This window comes from Astyanax mexicanus, chromosome 13 (assembly GCF_023375975.1).
Source record: "Astyanax mexicanus isolate ESR-SI-001 chromosome 13, AstMex3_surface, whole genome shotgun sequence".
NCBI lineage: Eukaryota > Metazoa > Chordata > Actinopteri > Characiformes > Acestrorhamphidae > Astyanax > Astyanax mexicanus.
In genome coordinates, this window is record NC_064420.1 from 23,828,725 (window position 1) to 23,845,319 (window position 16,595).

The following is a 16,595-nucleotide window of genomic DNA, read 5'->3' on the forward strand; positions in this document are numbered from 1 at the left end:
ACTTAAAGAAGAAACTATCCTTAAACTCAGTCGCACAGACCTTAAAAAGATTTATGATGAAATTGGCTCTCATCAGGACCGCCCCAGTAAAAGAAGAGCAAAAGTTACTTCTGTTGCACAGGATAAGTTAATCAGAGTTACCAGCCTCAGAAACAGTAATTTACCAGCACTCCAGATAAGCACATCTAAATGCCTCTTAGAGTATTATGGTTTGTTTAACATTTTTAAGTTTCTACATGATTTTGTACGTATTGCTTCACAATCTGGAAGACTACAGTATTAATTTACAATGTAGGAAAAAAAAAATAATGAAAAGGTGCTTTTAAACTTTTGACTGGTTCTGTATATATATGAGCATTACTATATTATTTTTGTAAAAAGCAGATCTCAGAAGATCTGAAACCTTGAATATGAAATAAGGTTTTCTGTCTGCAATTCTCACCTCCAGCCACTCAGTGGCACCAACATTCCCAAACTCCCCAGCATCCCAGCTGACAAAGAGCAGACTGCGCCTGGGGTAAAAGCCTGCAGAGAGAAGACAGTCAGTGTATTAAATTATATGAGTGTTAAGATTACATTTAAGCAGTCACAGACTGTCACTCCTGTGTGTGTGTGTGTGTGTGTGTGTGTGTGTGTGTGTACCGTTTTGTAGCATGGTGCTGAAGGTGCGGGCGAGCTCCAACAGGATTGCCGTTCCTACTCCGGCCTTCACAGCCCCTGGACCCCATGCATCCCTCTGAGCCCCCATTATTATATACTGATCTAAAAAATGAGAGAGAGGGAAAGAAATAGAGAGAGAGAGAGAGAGAGAGGCAGCATGAGTGCTTAAAGAATGCTGACCAAATACAACTGTACATTTCATTTCAGAGAGTATAATTAATCAAATACTCAATAATTATTTAATTGGATGACGTGCCACAATAAAATTAATAAAAATCTCTGTACTATATTAAAATATATCAAGTGTATTTGAACAGCAACTTTTAAGAATCTAGCACTGCTGATGGATTTTGTCAGTGTGTCAAAATATTGCGATAAATATCATAAATATTGTAAACATTATAGATGCTAATGCTTGATCGGAAATCTGGTCTGATCACGTATTTTTCAAAGAATAAGAAAAGGGGTGGAAAAGATCTGGATCACTGATTTAATAATAATTAATAGACTCTTCTGCACGCACTCAGAAAGCTCGCATTTTAACTCAGTAATTAGATATTATAATACAGAAAAAAGTCCAGTCTGAATCTAGTCTGTCAGACCTAAGCTACATTTTTATTACTGTCTTACTCCCAAATATATAAGTAATTACCAACAATAAAAAAAAGGTACTGATATTAATTATGATTGATCACATTTTTTTGTTTGTTTATTTAAGACAAATGCATATTTAAATGGAAACCATTCATATGGCTGTTAGTACTTGTTTATTTTGTGCCAAAAATTGGCTGTTTTGATACTGTTGTTTCAATAATAATTTAAAAATAATTTAAAAAACCTTATAAGACAACAAAGATGTGCGCTTTCTTCCTTTTTTTACTGCATTGCTAAAGAATTGGGACTTGCTATCGGCGGATACTCAAAATCACATGTGATCGGGACATCCCTAATGAAAATGTATTTAAATATCAGAATATAATATTTTACCATATTGTTCAGCACTACTTCAGTGCCTCACCTGGTTCAGCTTTGCCTTCAATGGAGGCGAAGATGTTGTTAAGCAGGACCGGGCTCATGCTGTTATACACCGCCATCTTCACCTGGCGGCCCTCCACTGAGAACCCCGGACCCAACACACACCGCACATACGGCAACCGGCCCTGCCAACCCTGCGGGCACGACATGCCCACCAACTGGCTGAGAAAGCGAGAACAGACTCATGGTATTAATAGTATTTATAATATTTATGGTCTTTGTGGTATTTATGGTATTTACTGGACCCTGAGCAGAGCAGATTCACCTCAGAAGCTTGGAGGCCACGTTGGCACTGACTGGTTGAGCTGGGATGAGTGGCAGGCCGGAGGACTGAGTAGGAGGGAACTGGGTGTGATTAAAGGATGGGAATCCAGGGGTGAAAGGGTCTCCTGAGCCCAGATGCACCTGCACAAACAAACGCAGACATTAATCACAGATGTATGAATAATAAATGAATTAATTTTAACCACATTAACACGCACATGCTCAGAGATTGCGACGTTTCCATTAAGGCCGAGTCGGCGTGGATCTTGCGGGATGTCAGCGGGGTCGGGGTAGATGAGAACTCCCACCATCCCTGCCTCCTGCGCATGCCACACCTTCTCAGCAAAGGACACACCTCCTCCCACCCTCGCCATGGCAACAGAGCCATTCAGGGCCACACCCAGAACTCGCAGCTTGTCAAAATCCTCCTTCCGAGCATAATTTACATACACTACACCACCCTATACATGCACACAAGAATATAGAAAAAGTTAAAAACTGCTGCAGTTTTTAGCTTTGTACTAGACTTTGTCCATTTCCTGGAGAACCGTTTTTTTTCTAACCTTTATGTTCTAACAAAACTGGGAAATGTGCTACCAAGCTAACATTTACACAATACATGACAAAAGAATATACACTCAATTCTTGAGTGCTCTTTATGTGTTACCATGGCTGTTCCAGTAGCGCTATAGGCACAGTAATCAGCACTGTCCAATAAAATCTCTTCTAGTTCTGTTCCATCTGCATCCACCAACCACAGGGCATTTCTCTGGGCCCTGAAAAACATGTAAAACAAGCAGATGTTTTCAGTCTTGAAAATGCTGATGAGCTTTTAGTCTTTAACAGTCCAAATTTCTCATTAACAACACCACTGCAAGTGGTGGCTAACAGAAGGACAGCCTAGTTGCTGGATAATTTGTCAAAACCACTGTTCTGTCCACTAATACACAACCTCCTAATACACAAAGTTTGTCATTATATAACAGATGAACACAGTGACAACAGTGATATTTAAGAAGAAAGAGCAGTTAAGTTTATAGGATTTGCACACTTTCTGTAAATCCTATAAACTTCATTTCACTTCTCAAACATCACTGACATATTTAACTAAAAGTGCTGATCCAAACAATCAATGATTTATAAAGAAAAATCCCCCAATCTGGATCAATTCCATTCATTTTACTGCAATAAAAAAATAACACACACACACACACACAGACACCCGACACACCTGGAGGGGTACTGCAGTGTGGCGTAGTGTGAGTCTGTCCACGTGTGGTCCATTTGAAGTTTCTGGAAGCTCTGCAATATTTCAGTGGCTAAAGCATTTCCCTCAGATGAGCCGGTTGGGTGGGTCGCCCTGCTCACTCTCCTGAAAACACAGAGAATACACTCAGCACACCTTTACATCATTACACACTAATAACAGATAATAAATCAGCTAATTACTCTATTCAAACTCCGCCCACTAATTCGGTTACTGTGTCCATTTATGGTAATAATGTATATGTGTGTGATAATTTGAGTGTGTATGCTCTAACCGCACTGTGCTCTCTATCTTCTCCTCTCTCAGGTATTTCTTCAGCATGTCTCTCAGCTCCCCCATATAGATCACTCCTCCTCCTGCAGAGTGGTCCGGCCCAGCCGGGTCCTCCACCGGCACCAGCTCCCCTTCCTCCACACAGAAGTGACACATTCCACGAAACGATACGTAACCCAGGAGAAATGCTGCACACAGGGGGAAACATAGTAACATTTTACTGTAAGTGCATGTTTTTAACAGCACTCATGAAATGCATTTTATATCGGTATGGCTGAAATTTTAACATTTCATGGGATTGTGTTTAGTTAAAGGTGATGTTCAGGGCTGGACTGGTAATCTGGCGTACCGCATACCTGTCAAGTTTTAGATTTAAAAATAAGGGATATTTTCCTCTGTCCGCTTAAAGTCGTCCCACCAGCCCAACGAAGGTTCAGTATCCCTTACATTTTAAGACAGGTTTACAAAAAATCTAAAATAACCACATGAGAACCACTTATAAACTACAGTGAGATCATCAGAATCTGAAATGTTGTGGACATTCCTACATATGTCATTCCTTTAATACAGCCAAATTAAAAAGCCTTTTTTAGATATTTAAAAAAAGTTAAGATTTCATGTCTTTTTTGGCATAAATTCACTCTTTTCTATTATATTTTTTTATTTTATTTAATAGATTTAAAATTGAACAAAGGGTGCACAAATTCTGCAAAATGACTGTAGGTGACCTAAAAATAGTATCATGAGCTTTTACTAAAAGGACATGGACCAGATATATTCCATCAGTAAAAAATAGTCTTAAGGGGCCTACACAATTAATAATTTTTAATTAATACTTCTTTCTTTTGATCATTCCACCCCTGATTAGTTCAGTTAATTTCGGTCCTCTCCACATTTCTAGTTAAACTGAGTCAAAAGCTGTAATTTTTTTTATTTTAAAAGGTTTAATCTGTGTGTTTTATTTCGGAAACAAGTATTTTTAAGCAGCTATCAGAAAAATCTCATCACAGTTTACATGATTAGCCTACCGTTACCTTTCTTTTAGAAAAAACGCTGTATATCCAGATCTGTTTTAACATCAGCAGCTCCGACTCGCTGCCTGAACTCACAGCGACGAGGGGCTTCCCCACAATGACCCTCCTTTGCAAGCTGATTGGCTGTTTCTCCTGAAAGGCGGGACTTTCTCCTTGAACCGGCTCCACGATTGGTTAAGAGACACAGAGCGGTCAGTGTCCTGTCTCCTCAATAATATATATTTTTTTATTTTAATATAATACGGGAAATTTACGGGAAAATACTAATACGGGAGGACGGCGGGAAAGAGGAATAAAATACGGTAGTTTCCCGGCCAAAACGGGAGACTTGAAAGGTATGGTACCAGGCAAATGCCCGGTGGGCCGACCGTCCTCAGGGGCCGATGCTGATTTTTTTTTTTTCCTTTTTTTCCTAAGAGACCGGCTCACAAGTTAGAGGGGGCCTATCACCCTAGGAATAATGTGGGGAGAGAGCACCATCTACCCACCCAGAGAGAGCAGGGCCAATTTTGCTCCCTCTGGGCGCCGGCAGCTTGATGGCAAAGCTGCATGAGCGGGGGTTCGAAACTGCGACCTCCTGCTCATAGTGGCAGCTCTTTATGTTTTCTTTACTTTTATAGTAAAATACCTTGTTCTTATCTCCAAAATTAAATGAATATCCTGGCTAAGTTGATATTGATTGAAGTTGATTTTTATTTTAGTTTTTGTGTTTTAAGCTGTTCATACACTACATGACTTTAAAAAGACTCCGAAAAGACTTTTATCAGACTAAAGTCTGACACCCTCTCACATCTAAAGACTCGCCACTGACCTTTTGGTAGCAGGCTAGTCACAGGCTAAGATTTTGCAAAGACTATTTCATCACTATTTACAGAACTGCAACTAGATTCTTCTGAGATTATTTCCCGTCATGCTTCTGGTGGAGTTTAACAGAAAGAGAAGCTGTTTAACAGTGGAGCAGAAACAGGAGCACTTGGTCTCAGCTGCATTGGTATGTGCAGTTCAGAAAAAAAAACAGCCAAATAAAAAAAAAGACACTCAACTCTAGTAAGATTCTCGTAATTTTATCATGACTCAGGACATTTGTCTGCGACTGTGAAATCATTTGAAAATCGTTAGGTGTAAGGTCTGCATTAGACGTTCAGCTCCATTCTCTCCCATTCATTTTAAACATACTCGTGGGCTCCCTCTAGTGGTTTGCAGGCATTTTCAGACATAACAGGGAATTTGGAAGTGACATATCCTCTTTCCACTAAAACTGGTGCAAATACGAGCTGATTCGCTGAAAAGCACTAAGATTCTTATCAGTCTGAATAGAACCAGTTCCAGAACCAGAGTTCTTTTGGTGGAAAAGGGCTAGCAGAGAACCAACGGCCAGAAGGAGGCCTGCAGAAAGAGACTATGAAAAATATTTACTGAATATTATGGTCATTGGATGTTTAGTAAATATTTAGATAAGACATTACTGAAAATGTATTTATAATTGTACTGAATATTTTATGTATGTTTTTTGTATGTATTTACAAAGGATTTACTGAATGTTTATTAAATGTTACTGTATGTATTTACAGAGGACTGTCTGAATGTTGATGCAAGGGCGTGGTAGTACGAGGAAAAGTGGACCTGACTACCCAGGGCCCGAGTAGGGAGAGGGGCCTATTGAAATCCTGATTTTTTTTTTTGCTCACGTTTCTTGTGTACTGGCATGGATAGGGGCCCACTTTGAGAGTTGAGAGTGTACAGGGCCCAGAATTTGCTTCACTCCTGTGTTAATGTATATATTTACATAGGATTTACTGAATGTTTATTAAATGTTACTGTATGTATTTATAGAGGACGTTTTTAGCATAGACTTTACTTAATATTTACTAAAATTAAATAAAATATGTTTTGGATTTTTCAGAATTATATTAAATACTTTTTTAAATAAATTGTATGGAATATTTATTGTAAGTTGACTGAACATTGTAAATGTACAAGAGAGAATGGGGCAAGGTTCCTTTAAGAGAATGACATTCCTAGTTAGTAATAATTAGTAGTAATAATTAGCTCTCAGCCAATAGGATCACTGGAGTGATTAAGAGGCTGTGGAGAGGCTTGAGCAACTAATTGCTTTAGTGCTCTGCTGCTGAAAGGACTGTACAGACCCTTTGTTTGATGTTCCTCTCTGTGTGCGTTTGTGACAAAAAGTAAGTTTATTTCCTTTATTAAAACTGTTTAGATGTTTGTGTAATATTATTTACTAAAGATATGTATTTGTGTTATTGTTTCAGACCACACATACGTTTGTACAACAGCTTTGTAAAGTAAACTCAGTAAACCCAATTAAAGATGTGCCCTGTCGTGTTCTGACCGACACACCATGGCGACGACCATTTTTCCTGAACCGACGACATTTTTCCTGAGTCTCAGTAACAGTAAAAGTTATTGAATATTACAGAACTCTTTACAGAAGAGTGTGTGTGTGTGTGTGTGTGTGTGTGTGTGTGTGTGTGTGTGTGTGTGTGTGTGTGTGTGTGTGTGTGTGTAAATACCTGTAGTGAATATCAGCAGGCCTATCAGGGTGAGATACACAGCAGCCTTCCTGCGATCCACCTGTCTGCGCAGCACCAGAGCTGTGATGTCATTAGTAAGCCCCGCCTCTGAACTGTTCTCTGATCCTGACTGGACGAGCTTCATCTCCAAACGATTCTTACTGCATTTGACCCCGCCCCCTTCCTCCACCCCCTCGTCTGCCTGAGCTCCGCCCCCTGGAGACTGAGCAGGAAAGAATTCAGGTAAACAGCAAGCAGCTTTATTGATCTAATTTCATTGTAATAATGTAAGACCATGTACAAGAGCAGCTGATAGACAACAACTGTGTTATTCAAAAAAATGAGCCCCCAAGTGCTCTTTATTCTCACCCCAGTCAGCAGCTTTCTCACAGGGTCAGCCATCAACTCCTTCTCCACCTGCAGCACACACCAAAACACACAGCTATCAGTTACGTTCAGGCACTGATTCAAAAAATTAATTGAACACATCAGGTCGTGCGGCAAATAATTATTATTGTCTATTTCAAAGTTCCTTTGTGATGAAGAGCTGTAATTAGCGTTTATTGGCTTCTTTTATTTGTTCTATTCCACCTTCAATGGGAAACATAACTTGCTAGTTAGCTATTGAGACAAACTACTGGCAATTTTTAAATACTTTTTATGAAGTAAATGGCCAAAAACATTGAAAGTACACATTAAACTTAGTAATATAGTTGTTAGCATAATTTTAAACAAGGAAAATGCTCAAATTCTGGGTTTCTTTTGTCATTTGTGTCACCATCTTGCTAGTGATTCTCAACCCTCTGTTTGGAGTGTGCCATTGAAAAATCTCAGTTTGTAGCCCCAACACTTTCCCCTCCCTCTTCAGCCTAACAAGAATATCGTGACACCCTACCCCTAGAAGGGTTGGGCTGAATGGAAGGGGCAAGGGCTAAAATGGGTTTGGGTCAAATTGTGTACTTGGTTGAGAGTAAAATTAAATATCAACAGCCAATAGAAACCAAAATCATCAACCAACCAAGAAAATCTGTAAAAATAATCACAAAAATGAAATGAAAATTTAGGTTTTTATAAAATAAAATTTTTGAATTTTATAGCTGCAAATTATATGGCCATATTTTAGTGATATATAGATAAGCAACATGTAATAAACCTATCAGCATATTGCATCTAATATATAGCTGAATAAATAATTAAATCCAAATCATTTATCAATCATTGAGTAATTCAATATAAGCAAAATAAAAAAATAATTTAAACTGTGCACATGACAAAATACAACCTCCCACATCACAGAAGACTAAATGTGTTAAATTTTGGACCTAAAAAAATTTTGACCAAAAAAAAATCGAAAAATTTTGGACCCGAAAAAATTTTGACCCAAAAAAAAAACTTCAAAAAATTTTGACCCAAAAAAAACTTTGAAACATTTTAGACCCAAAAAAATTTTGACCCCAAAAAAACTTGAATTTGACACATGTAAGGCATGTTACTGACCTGTTATTCAAACTGACCTGTACACAGCATCTGGTTTCATGTGTACAGGGTGTGTGGGGTCAGTAAGTCACTCTTGATTATTTAAACAACTCTGATGTATGTAGATATTGTAGCACTGTGAGTATTAGGGGTGCTAGTCCAGGAATAAAGAGAAGACCATGCCTATTTCCTGTAACTCCATCACACTCTGAACTTCAGCACGGTGACCTGCACTTATTGCATCATTCTATCATCGCTACTGCAGAGAGGTCAGCTTACAAAGGCAGTCATAATAGTTACAGAATAATTCACACTGGATCCTGAATAGTTCAAAATAGAAACTGAATAATTTATTGTAGACACTAAATAATTGACAGTGGATCCTGAACAATTCATAATGCTGTAATTCAGAAGTAGGTGCTGAATTGTTTTATTTATATAATAGTTCTGTTTCTGAACAATTCATAGAAGATAATAGATAATTCATAGTCTATATAAACTAATTAATGAAAATGAATTTTGAGTAATTTACAGTGGACTTTGAGTAATTCATTATCATTAAGACTAAGGTTCCGGCTCTTATCCAATGGGAATTTCCCAGATTGTGCCCCCCTGGATCAACAGAACTCTGGATGTGATGCAATAACAGAAATTCACACACTCTCGTTTCTTATTTCTGACCTCATCAGAGACAACACACAACTCTCTCTCTCTCTACTCTCTCCCCATGTCTATCTCTCCCTCTCAGGAGACACAGGAAAGGGGTTCTGAGGGTAAGATAAAACACAAAACCACACCCTTTAGCTCTGGAGTGGATCATCCGGCAATGACAATCAGTGTTGGGCACGTTACTTTGAAAAAGTAATTAGTTATAGTTACTCGTTACTTCTCCAAAAAAGTAACTGAGTTACTAACGGAGTTACTCCACTATAAAAGTAATTAGTTACCAGTAAAAGTAACTATCGCGTTACTTTTTATTATTCGCCCGTCAAAAAAAGGAAATCAATTATGCATTTACTATTATTATTAGAAAAATAACAAAAAATAACAAACGAAAATAAACCCAAAATGTTGACAAAAATATAATCTAACGAATTTCAAAAAAAATAAAACGAAATTCTCCACACAACCAAAGAAAATTACTAAAACTTGTAATACTGAAAAAAGCGGAAAAACGCGTCTGGGGATGAAATTTAACAAACCAAGCCACACTCAAAAGAAATATGTATATATAAAACAAAATAATGGACAAAAACAACAATTTAATGCCCGTTAAAATGGTATTAATATAACAGCTTCACCAAAAGAGAATAGAGCTTAGATCGTGCCCAAAAAATCCGACCCAGCCGGAGCCCGTGCACATTCTGCCCAAGCCCGAACCATAAACTGTCATTATGAGCCTGACCCGATCCGCCCCATAAACTGTCTGTTTTCGGGCTGATTGAATGAGCGGAATATAATCAGAATTATGTTAATTAACACTATAACATAGAAGCATAGAACTATTATTTAATTTAAATGATTTTTAAGAACAGCTACACACAGTGCTGCAAGTCAAACGCGGAGGCGTTCACGTGCGCCCAGAGCTACGTGATTACAGTTTTCATTTTTATTATAGTTTAATTTTATTTTGTTTTTATTTTTTCTGTTCATTTTAGGGTGGGCTTGCTAGCGCGAGCGCTTTACACAAGAACTAACGGACCACGAGTGCCGCGCGCTCGGCACAACAACTCCCGCTGTACAACTCCGCTGTACAACAGCGCTTATAAATAAATTAAACACAAAAATGAGGGTATTCTATCAGTAATTTCAGTTCGTTTTAGTTAGTTTTATAAACACAAAATACAGTTCGAGATAGTTATGTTTTTCCTTTTAATTACCGTTTTTATTAGATTCAGTTAACACAAATGTTTTTCACTTTCAATTTTCGCTATTTCGTTCGCTTTAGTGAACAATAATAATTGGTTACTTAGCAACATTGTGATTATCACACCAGAGCTTTATATAAAATAAAAATAGGAGCCTGATTTCGGGTCGGTCCTCAGGTCAGGTGGGATTCGGGCAGAGAATCTAAGCTCTAAAATAGAAAGCAGCAGCACCACAAAAACCGGAGCAGCTAAAAAGAGCTTAACGTCCTTAATTCGGAACTTGGGTTGTCCACGGCAATCACTGAATTGATTAGAGCACGCAAATCGTCACAATTGTGCCTCACTTCACCACGCCAAACCACAGGCACAGCGGCCAGAAGCTCAAGTTCACCGGACAGAGGAGGGGTTAACCAGGGCAAAGCGAAATAAAATAAAAAAAGTTCATAGAGCTGCTAAAGTAACGTGCAGTAACGGGGTGTCGGAAATGGTAACGGCGTTATAGTTACAGTCATAGTAATTAGTTAGATTACTCGTTACTGAAAAAAGTAACGGCGTTAGTAACGCCGTTAGTTTTAACGCCGTTACTCCCAACACTGATGACAATATAGCGTGCACACACACACACACACACACACATTACAGGGGTCACTGCAGCACTACCAAATAAGTCAAGCTAAATTACACAAAGCACAGTTTCACACTTTAAGTGTCTGATGTGTCAGCCCAAGATCAGCTGAGTCTAGTAATAAAGTCAGGTCTGAAATAACAGAGTTTTAAGTCTTGAGTCCAGAGTCTTAGGCCCTATCCCTCTGTTTTTACATGCACGCCTAGGGGTAGGGTGTCCTATTTGTCCCCAAATATTGTTAGGCTGGAGGGGCTAGAGGGTAAAACAGAGGACTGAGGCCCAATCTCGTTTTACCCCTACTTTTCAACTCTTGGAACAGAGTTATAAGGGGAAGGGGTGAAATCCTCCCCCTAAGAACTGTGACAACCCTTCAAGCACACGATACGTCATCAGAGTTCAGTAACCAAGCTTCTGGCTAACTACTTAACTTTATCAGATTTATTGTATCATATGATGGGAAGCTGAATTTAGCTTTAGTGAGATTTATTTATTTTTTCCTGTTCAGCTTTAAATACTGCAGCCCCTGCCATCTGTTGAACCATTTAGGTGGAACGGGAAAGTTAGCTAGCTAGCTACTGAGACAAACTACTAGTGATGTGTTTTTATGCTGGTTATGAATAATTCAGCAATAAAAAATTGAAACTACACATTAGGGTGTAAAGATACATGTATTCATCACGAACCGTCACAGTACAGGGGGTCACGGTTCGGTTCGCACAAATGCTCACAGAATACACAGTACAGGCAGCATAGGAGCCTTGTGGAACCAATTAACGTAACCCGGAAAGTGTAGCTGTAGCACTGTTGCTACTGCCGTGTGCAGAAACCCAGATAATTCTCTCTCTCTCACTCACACCATGTATTTCTCATGCTCTCTCTCTTACTCATACCGTGTCTATCGCTCTCTCTCTCTCTCTCTCTCCCTCTCCTCTGAGATATTATAATACAGCACAAAATATCTAGTCTGCCAGACCTAAACCACACTACACTTTTCCAGCATTAAAAAAAATTATCATGATTTTAATTATTTTTAAGTGATTGACACCACTAATATAATTTAATTTTAACAGTCTAATGCTGATATTTCTTAAAAACACTGAAATGCATCCAGTAATATGCTTAGGACAAAATATTTGTAGTTTAATCAGTTAGAGTAATGCTGTTAATTTTGGTCCTTAATAAATCACCACAATCAGGCTCACTGTTTGTTTGTTCCAACAAGATCCAAACGATGGAGCCTCTCATGATGATAGTGGGACAGAACCCTGGTTTCAAGCATTTAATAAAAGAGTTTGAGCCCTGTTAATAACATTCCATCCTAAAAAAATACAAAAGATGGTTATAATGAAGAATCATTGTTATTATGAAATTAATAAAGGTGAGGCCACGTCTCTATTTTTTCCACCAACAGTACCAAAAACGTACCAAGCTTTGGTGTTTATACCAAGGTATGGATTAAACCGTAAATTTTCTGTACCTTTACACCCCTACTACACATTAAAATATGGTAATATAGTGCTAATTGTTACTTTTAACGAGGAAAATACTTACATTTGTGGGTTTCTACCCCTCCAGCCTAACAAGATCAGGGACACCCCTACCAAATGGCGTGCACATGCAAAACAGAGGGTAGGGGTAAGTGGTAGGGCCAAGGGGTGAAATGGGATTGAGCCTGAGAATCACTGGTAAGATAGCAACCAAAGAAACCCACTAATTTAGAGTATTTTCTTTGTAAGAAATTAGAATTACTATATTAGCATAGGCTAATGTGTAGTTTTAATATTTATGGCTATTTTATTTATAACAAGCAAAAAAAAAAAAATCGCTAGTAGTTTATCTCAGTAGCTAGCGAACTAAATGTCTCATTCCACTTTAAATGGTGCAACAGAGGCTGCAGCATTTGAGGAAACAAAATAAAAGGTAATGAAAGCTCATTTCAGCTCAAGTAATCACAGAGAAATTAAAGAATGAATTGCTTAATCACTTGCCCCCTTTCTGAAGACATATGATGCCTTGAAGCTAACTAGTTAACTAGCAGCTAGGTTGCTAAACTTTAGCGCTCCACTGCTATAGACATATCTGTATTGGCTGCTTAAAGGGTTGTCCCAATTCTTAGGGGACTTTTACCCCTTCCCCTGGTAACTCTGTGTTATGGGGAAGGGTTACACTTGAAAACAAGGGGTAGGAGGTACAAAAGAGAGTCTTCAAAGTCCAACTCTGAGTCGAGTTGTGAGTCTCTGAGGTTTAGGTCAAGTGTTACAATCTCGAGTTTTGAGTGTGAGTAAGTGACTGTAGAACAGGGGTGTCCACACTATGGCCCACGGGCCATTTGCGGCCCGTTTTCTTTTTTGGAGTGGCCCGCGAGGTATTTTAGAAATAGAATGAAAGTTGGCCCGCTGTTAAGCAGGTTTTTATAATATGAGATTCGAAGTTTGAATGCTAGGTGTCAGAAACGGGCCAAAGAGTCTAAAAGCGGAGAGAGTGCGCATTTCTAGCGCAGAGAAATGGGCCAAAGAGTCTAAAAGCGGAGAGGGTGCGCATAGTTGCCGTAATTAAGGAGTTTTATATTAAGGGACATCATGAAATTAAACATCAATTTGAAAAATCTTAGTTTACACAACACTGTCAAAGATAAAGATAGTAAGTCAAGTAAAATGGTGTGTAAATGAAAGTAATCAGGAAAAAAGTGGTATATTTCATTATTTGTATTATTACAGAGTGTGGCCCGTGACTTCAAATATATTTCTCCTTCTGGCCCCCAACAAAAAAAGTTTGGACACCCCTGCTGTAGAATGAATGTTTGAATTCTGAATCCAGAAACCTAGGCTCTGATTGGCGGACAGGCTAACCAAGGTCACTCTAAGTGTGCCGTCTTTGTTTGATCAGGTTAACTTTATTAACAACACAGCAAACACAGGAAATGCCCCCCCAACATGGTTCACTCATTAACTCCTTTTATTATTCACAATAAATCATTTATTATATAATGAAATGTCTGGGGAACAAACAAGCAATAAACAATCTTTGTTTGAGCCACTGTGAGAATGTCTGACACATCTCCACTGCATTGCATTATGGTATACATTGGAAATTCTAGCATAGCTGGTTTGTAAACAACATTTTGCGAGGCATTATGAGTGAACTATATAGGGAATATAACGTACTGTTGAGATTTTGAACAGCACTATAAAATTTAGCCCCACCGGCCCTTAAAAAACTGTATGGGTGAGTGTGTCATATCAGAAGAAATATAATAATTCACATTCAAATCATACATACAAACTCTTATATGCAGGGGACAGGTGTGTTTCTTTAATTTTTTTTCTAATCTAATTTGTACCAAACATTTCTTCCACATCTGCATTATCTGTTATCTGGTTTAGTTTACATAGCTAAAAGCAGGAAGCTACTCAAAACTCAGGATTGATTTTTGAGGGCATTTATCACCTTAATCTGGAAAAGTTCCATCATTTATTTTTTAACCTGCTCAGGACAGGAATCAATAAGGGATGGTATCCAAAGTTTTTAATAGTGCATCTATTAAAGGTGGTTGGCACACATTGTTTTAAGCAGTTCCTTTAACTTGACTATAACTATAAAAAATGGTATTTATTGTTGATTCTTCAGCTAGTGTGGTTTGCCAAAAAGCAGGTAAAAACAAACCGTGCAGTCACCATTTTCTGTCACCACAACAACAATCCATGAGAGCCCAGACCAGTTTCTGAATACCGAAAGCAAACTAAACGACTAAACATTTTCAGATAAAAATCCTAATGCTTTATGCAGCTCTGAAGGGAGGGGTGCTGTGGGGAGGGAGGGGGGTAAAAAAGGGTACAGAAATGTTTGTGCCCTGTATGTGCCAAAAATCTTAAATAAAACAGACTTTGACCAAAAAAAATCCTAATGCAACAATTTATAACTGGTATTTTAACATCATACTCTCGAAATCAAAATGTCAGAACTAGTTTTATTAAGTGTATAACATTTAATTGAAGCATGTGAATTGTTCAAATGATTAAATCTGACCTGCATGAATTATGAAAAAAAATGAAATTATGAAAGGAAAGTATGAAAAAATGAATTATGAAAAAAAATGAAATTAATTAGTGTTGTCTGCAGCATTATCCCAGCACACCTGCATTCTGTAAATAAGGTAAGATGAACAAACACACATTCTCACACTGTTAAAATTATGGACAGCATACAAAAGCACAGCATTTCGAAGGGTCTGTGACACATAGGTTACCATGGGTTCTTTTATATAATTGTATATTGTATAATTTTCTGACTAGCACATGAATGTTGCATTAGCATCTATAATAATATAATTTATTAGTTTTATGATTCACCCTCTACTTACTTACTTGTTATAATCCGTTATATTGTAAAAACAGCACCTGTTTGTGTTTGTGAGGAAGTGACAGGAGGATGGATGGGGAAGGAGTGGATGGGTGCCTGATTAGTGCTATGCTTCAGTTTTTTAATATGTATTATCAGGTGCGTTGCCTGGGTAAATATATTAGTTTATTATCTGATCAGTTGGATCCGAGTTTTTATTCACACACGACCAGTGACCTGTTTCCTCATTAATAATACAGCTGAGCTGAGCAAAACGATTCGGGGCTACTGGAAATTTATTCGGGGCTAAAGCCCCGGAAGCCCAGGACAGGCAACACCCCTGTGTATTATCACACATGAACAAACAGCTCTTACAGAAAATGCCGACTAGTAATCATTTTCCGGCATCGATTTGGCGCCCCCTCTAGTGCAGCACCCCTATGCATTGCATACGCACAACTTCTCCGCACAACTATTTTTGTTTCTTCATACTGCCTCTCTGCCTCTCACTGCGATCAACACTGAATGTACCACGCAGAGAAAAGGTGTAGAACCGGCAGACACACATGTGCTTTTGCTTGTAAACACTCGGGGGTACACTGGCAAGCCCACACTTTCGCGATTTGAGGAGAAAGCCGTGACTAATTTGCAATACAGAGAAACCTGGAGTGGAGTGGAATGGACAGGCGTGGCAATTCTAATCACAACGCACTGTACATGTATTATATTTGAGGCAAGTCAAACAAAATCCCGGACGATTTTGAAATTCCCCCAGGACATTTTTTTAGGTCTCAAAAGTAGGACATGTCTGGGAAAAGAGGACGTCTGGTCACCCTAGTCCAGGTTATATGTACTGAACTAGAGCTAAGCAGTGCTTTATTTTGTATTGTGCATATGATTTTATATGTCCCTTAATGTATGTCGCTTTTGAACAAAGCAAAGAAGATTCATTCTTTATTAAGGTAAATGCCAACAATGAATGTGTGGATCTAAAATGTAATAATAAATTGGGCAAAATTAAGAATTTAACTCAAATCAATTCAAAAGAATTTGAATTCAAACTGAATCCATCATTCAAAATGTTGAACTAAATTAAATTGGAATTACATAAAGTGGAATTAATGCATTGCAATTCAAAAAAACTAATTCTAATCACATATCAGTGAGAATGTGATACTTTTAACACTTATTTCTCTTTCAAATGTAAATACAGATACTAAA

At 38.2% G+C, this 16,595-nt stretch overlaps 1 protein-coding gene across 1 annotated transcript in view; it reads right to left on the minus strand.

Annotated features, from left to right (window-relative positions):
* Positions 1-16,595, minus strand: part of tfr2 (transferrin receptor 2) — a 28,342-nt gene that overhangs the window by 7,879 nt on the left and 3,868 nt on the right. The window contains exons 2-11 of the mRNA XM_007237501.4: positions 7,437-7,484; positions 7,068-7,290; positions 3,501-3,687; positions 3,191-3,331; positions 2,627-2,735; positions 2,178-2,420; positions 1,961-2,100; positions 1,679-1,857; positions 643-762; positions 443-525 (exon numbers count right to left, since the gene is read on the minus strand). Coding sequence (XP_007237563.3) covers positions 443-525; positions 643-762; positions 1,679-1,857; positions 1,961-2,100; positions 2,178-2,420; positions 2,627-2,735; positions 3,191-3,331; positions 3,501-3,687; positions 7,068-7,290; positions 7,437-7,469 — 1,458 coding nt within the window. The 5' untranslated portion in view covers positions 7,470-7,484. The remainder of the gene's footprint in view (positions 1-442; positions 526-642; positions 763-1,678; positions 1,858-1,960; positions 2,101-2,177; positions 2,421-2,626; positions 2,736-3,190; positions 3,332-3,500; positions 3,688-7,067; positions 7,291-7,436; positions 7,485-16,595) is intronic.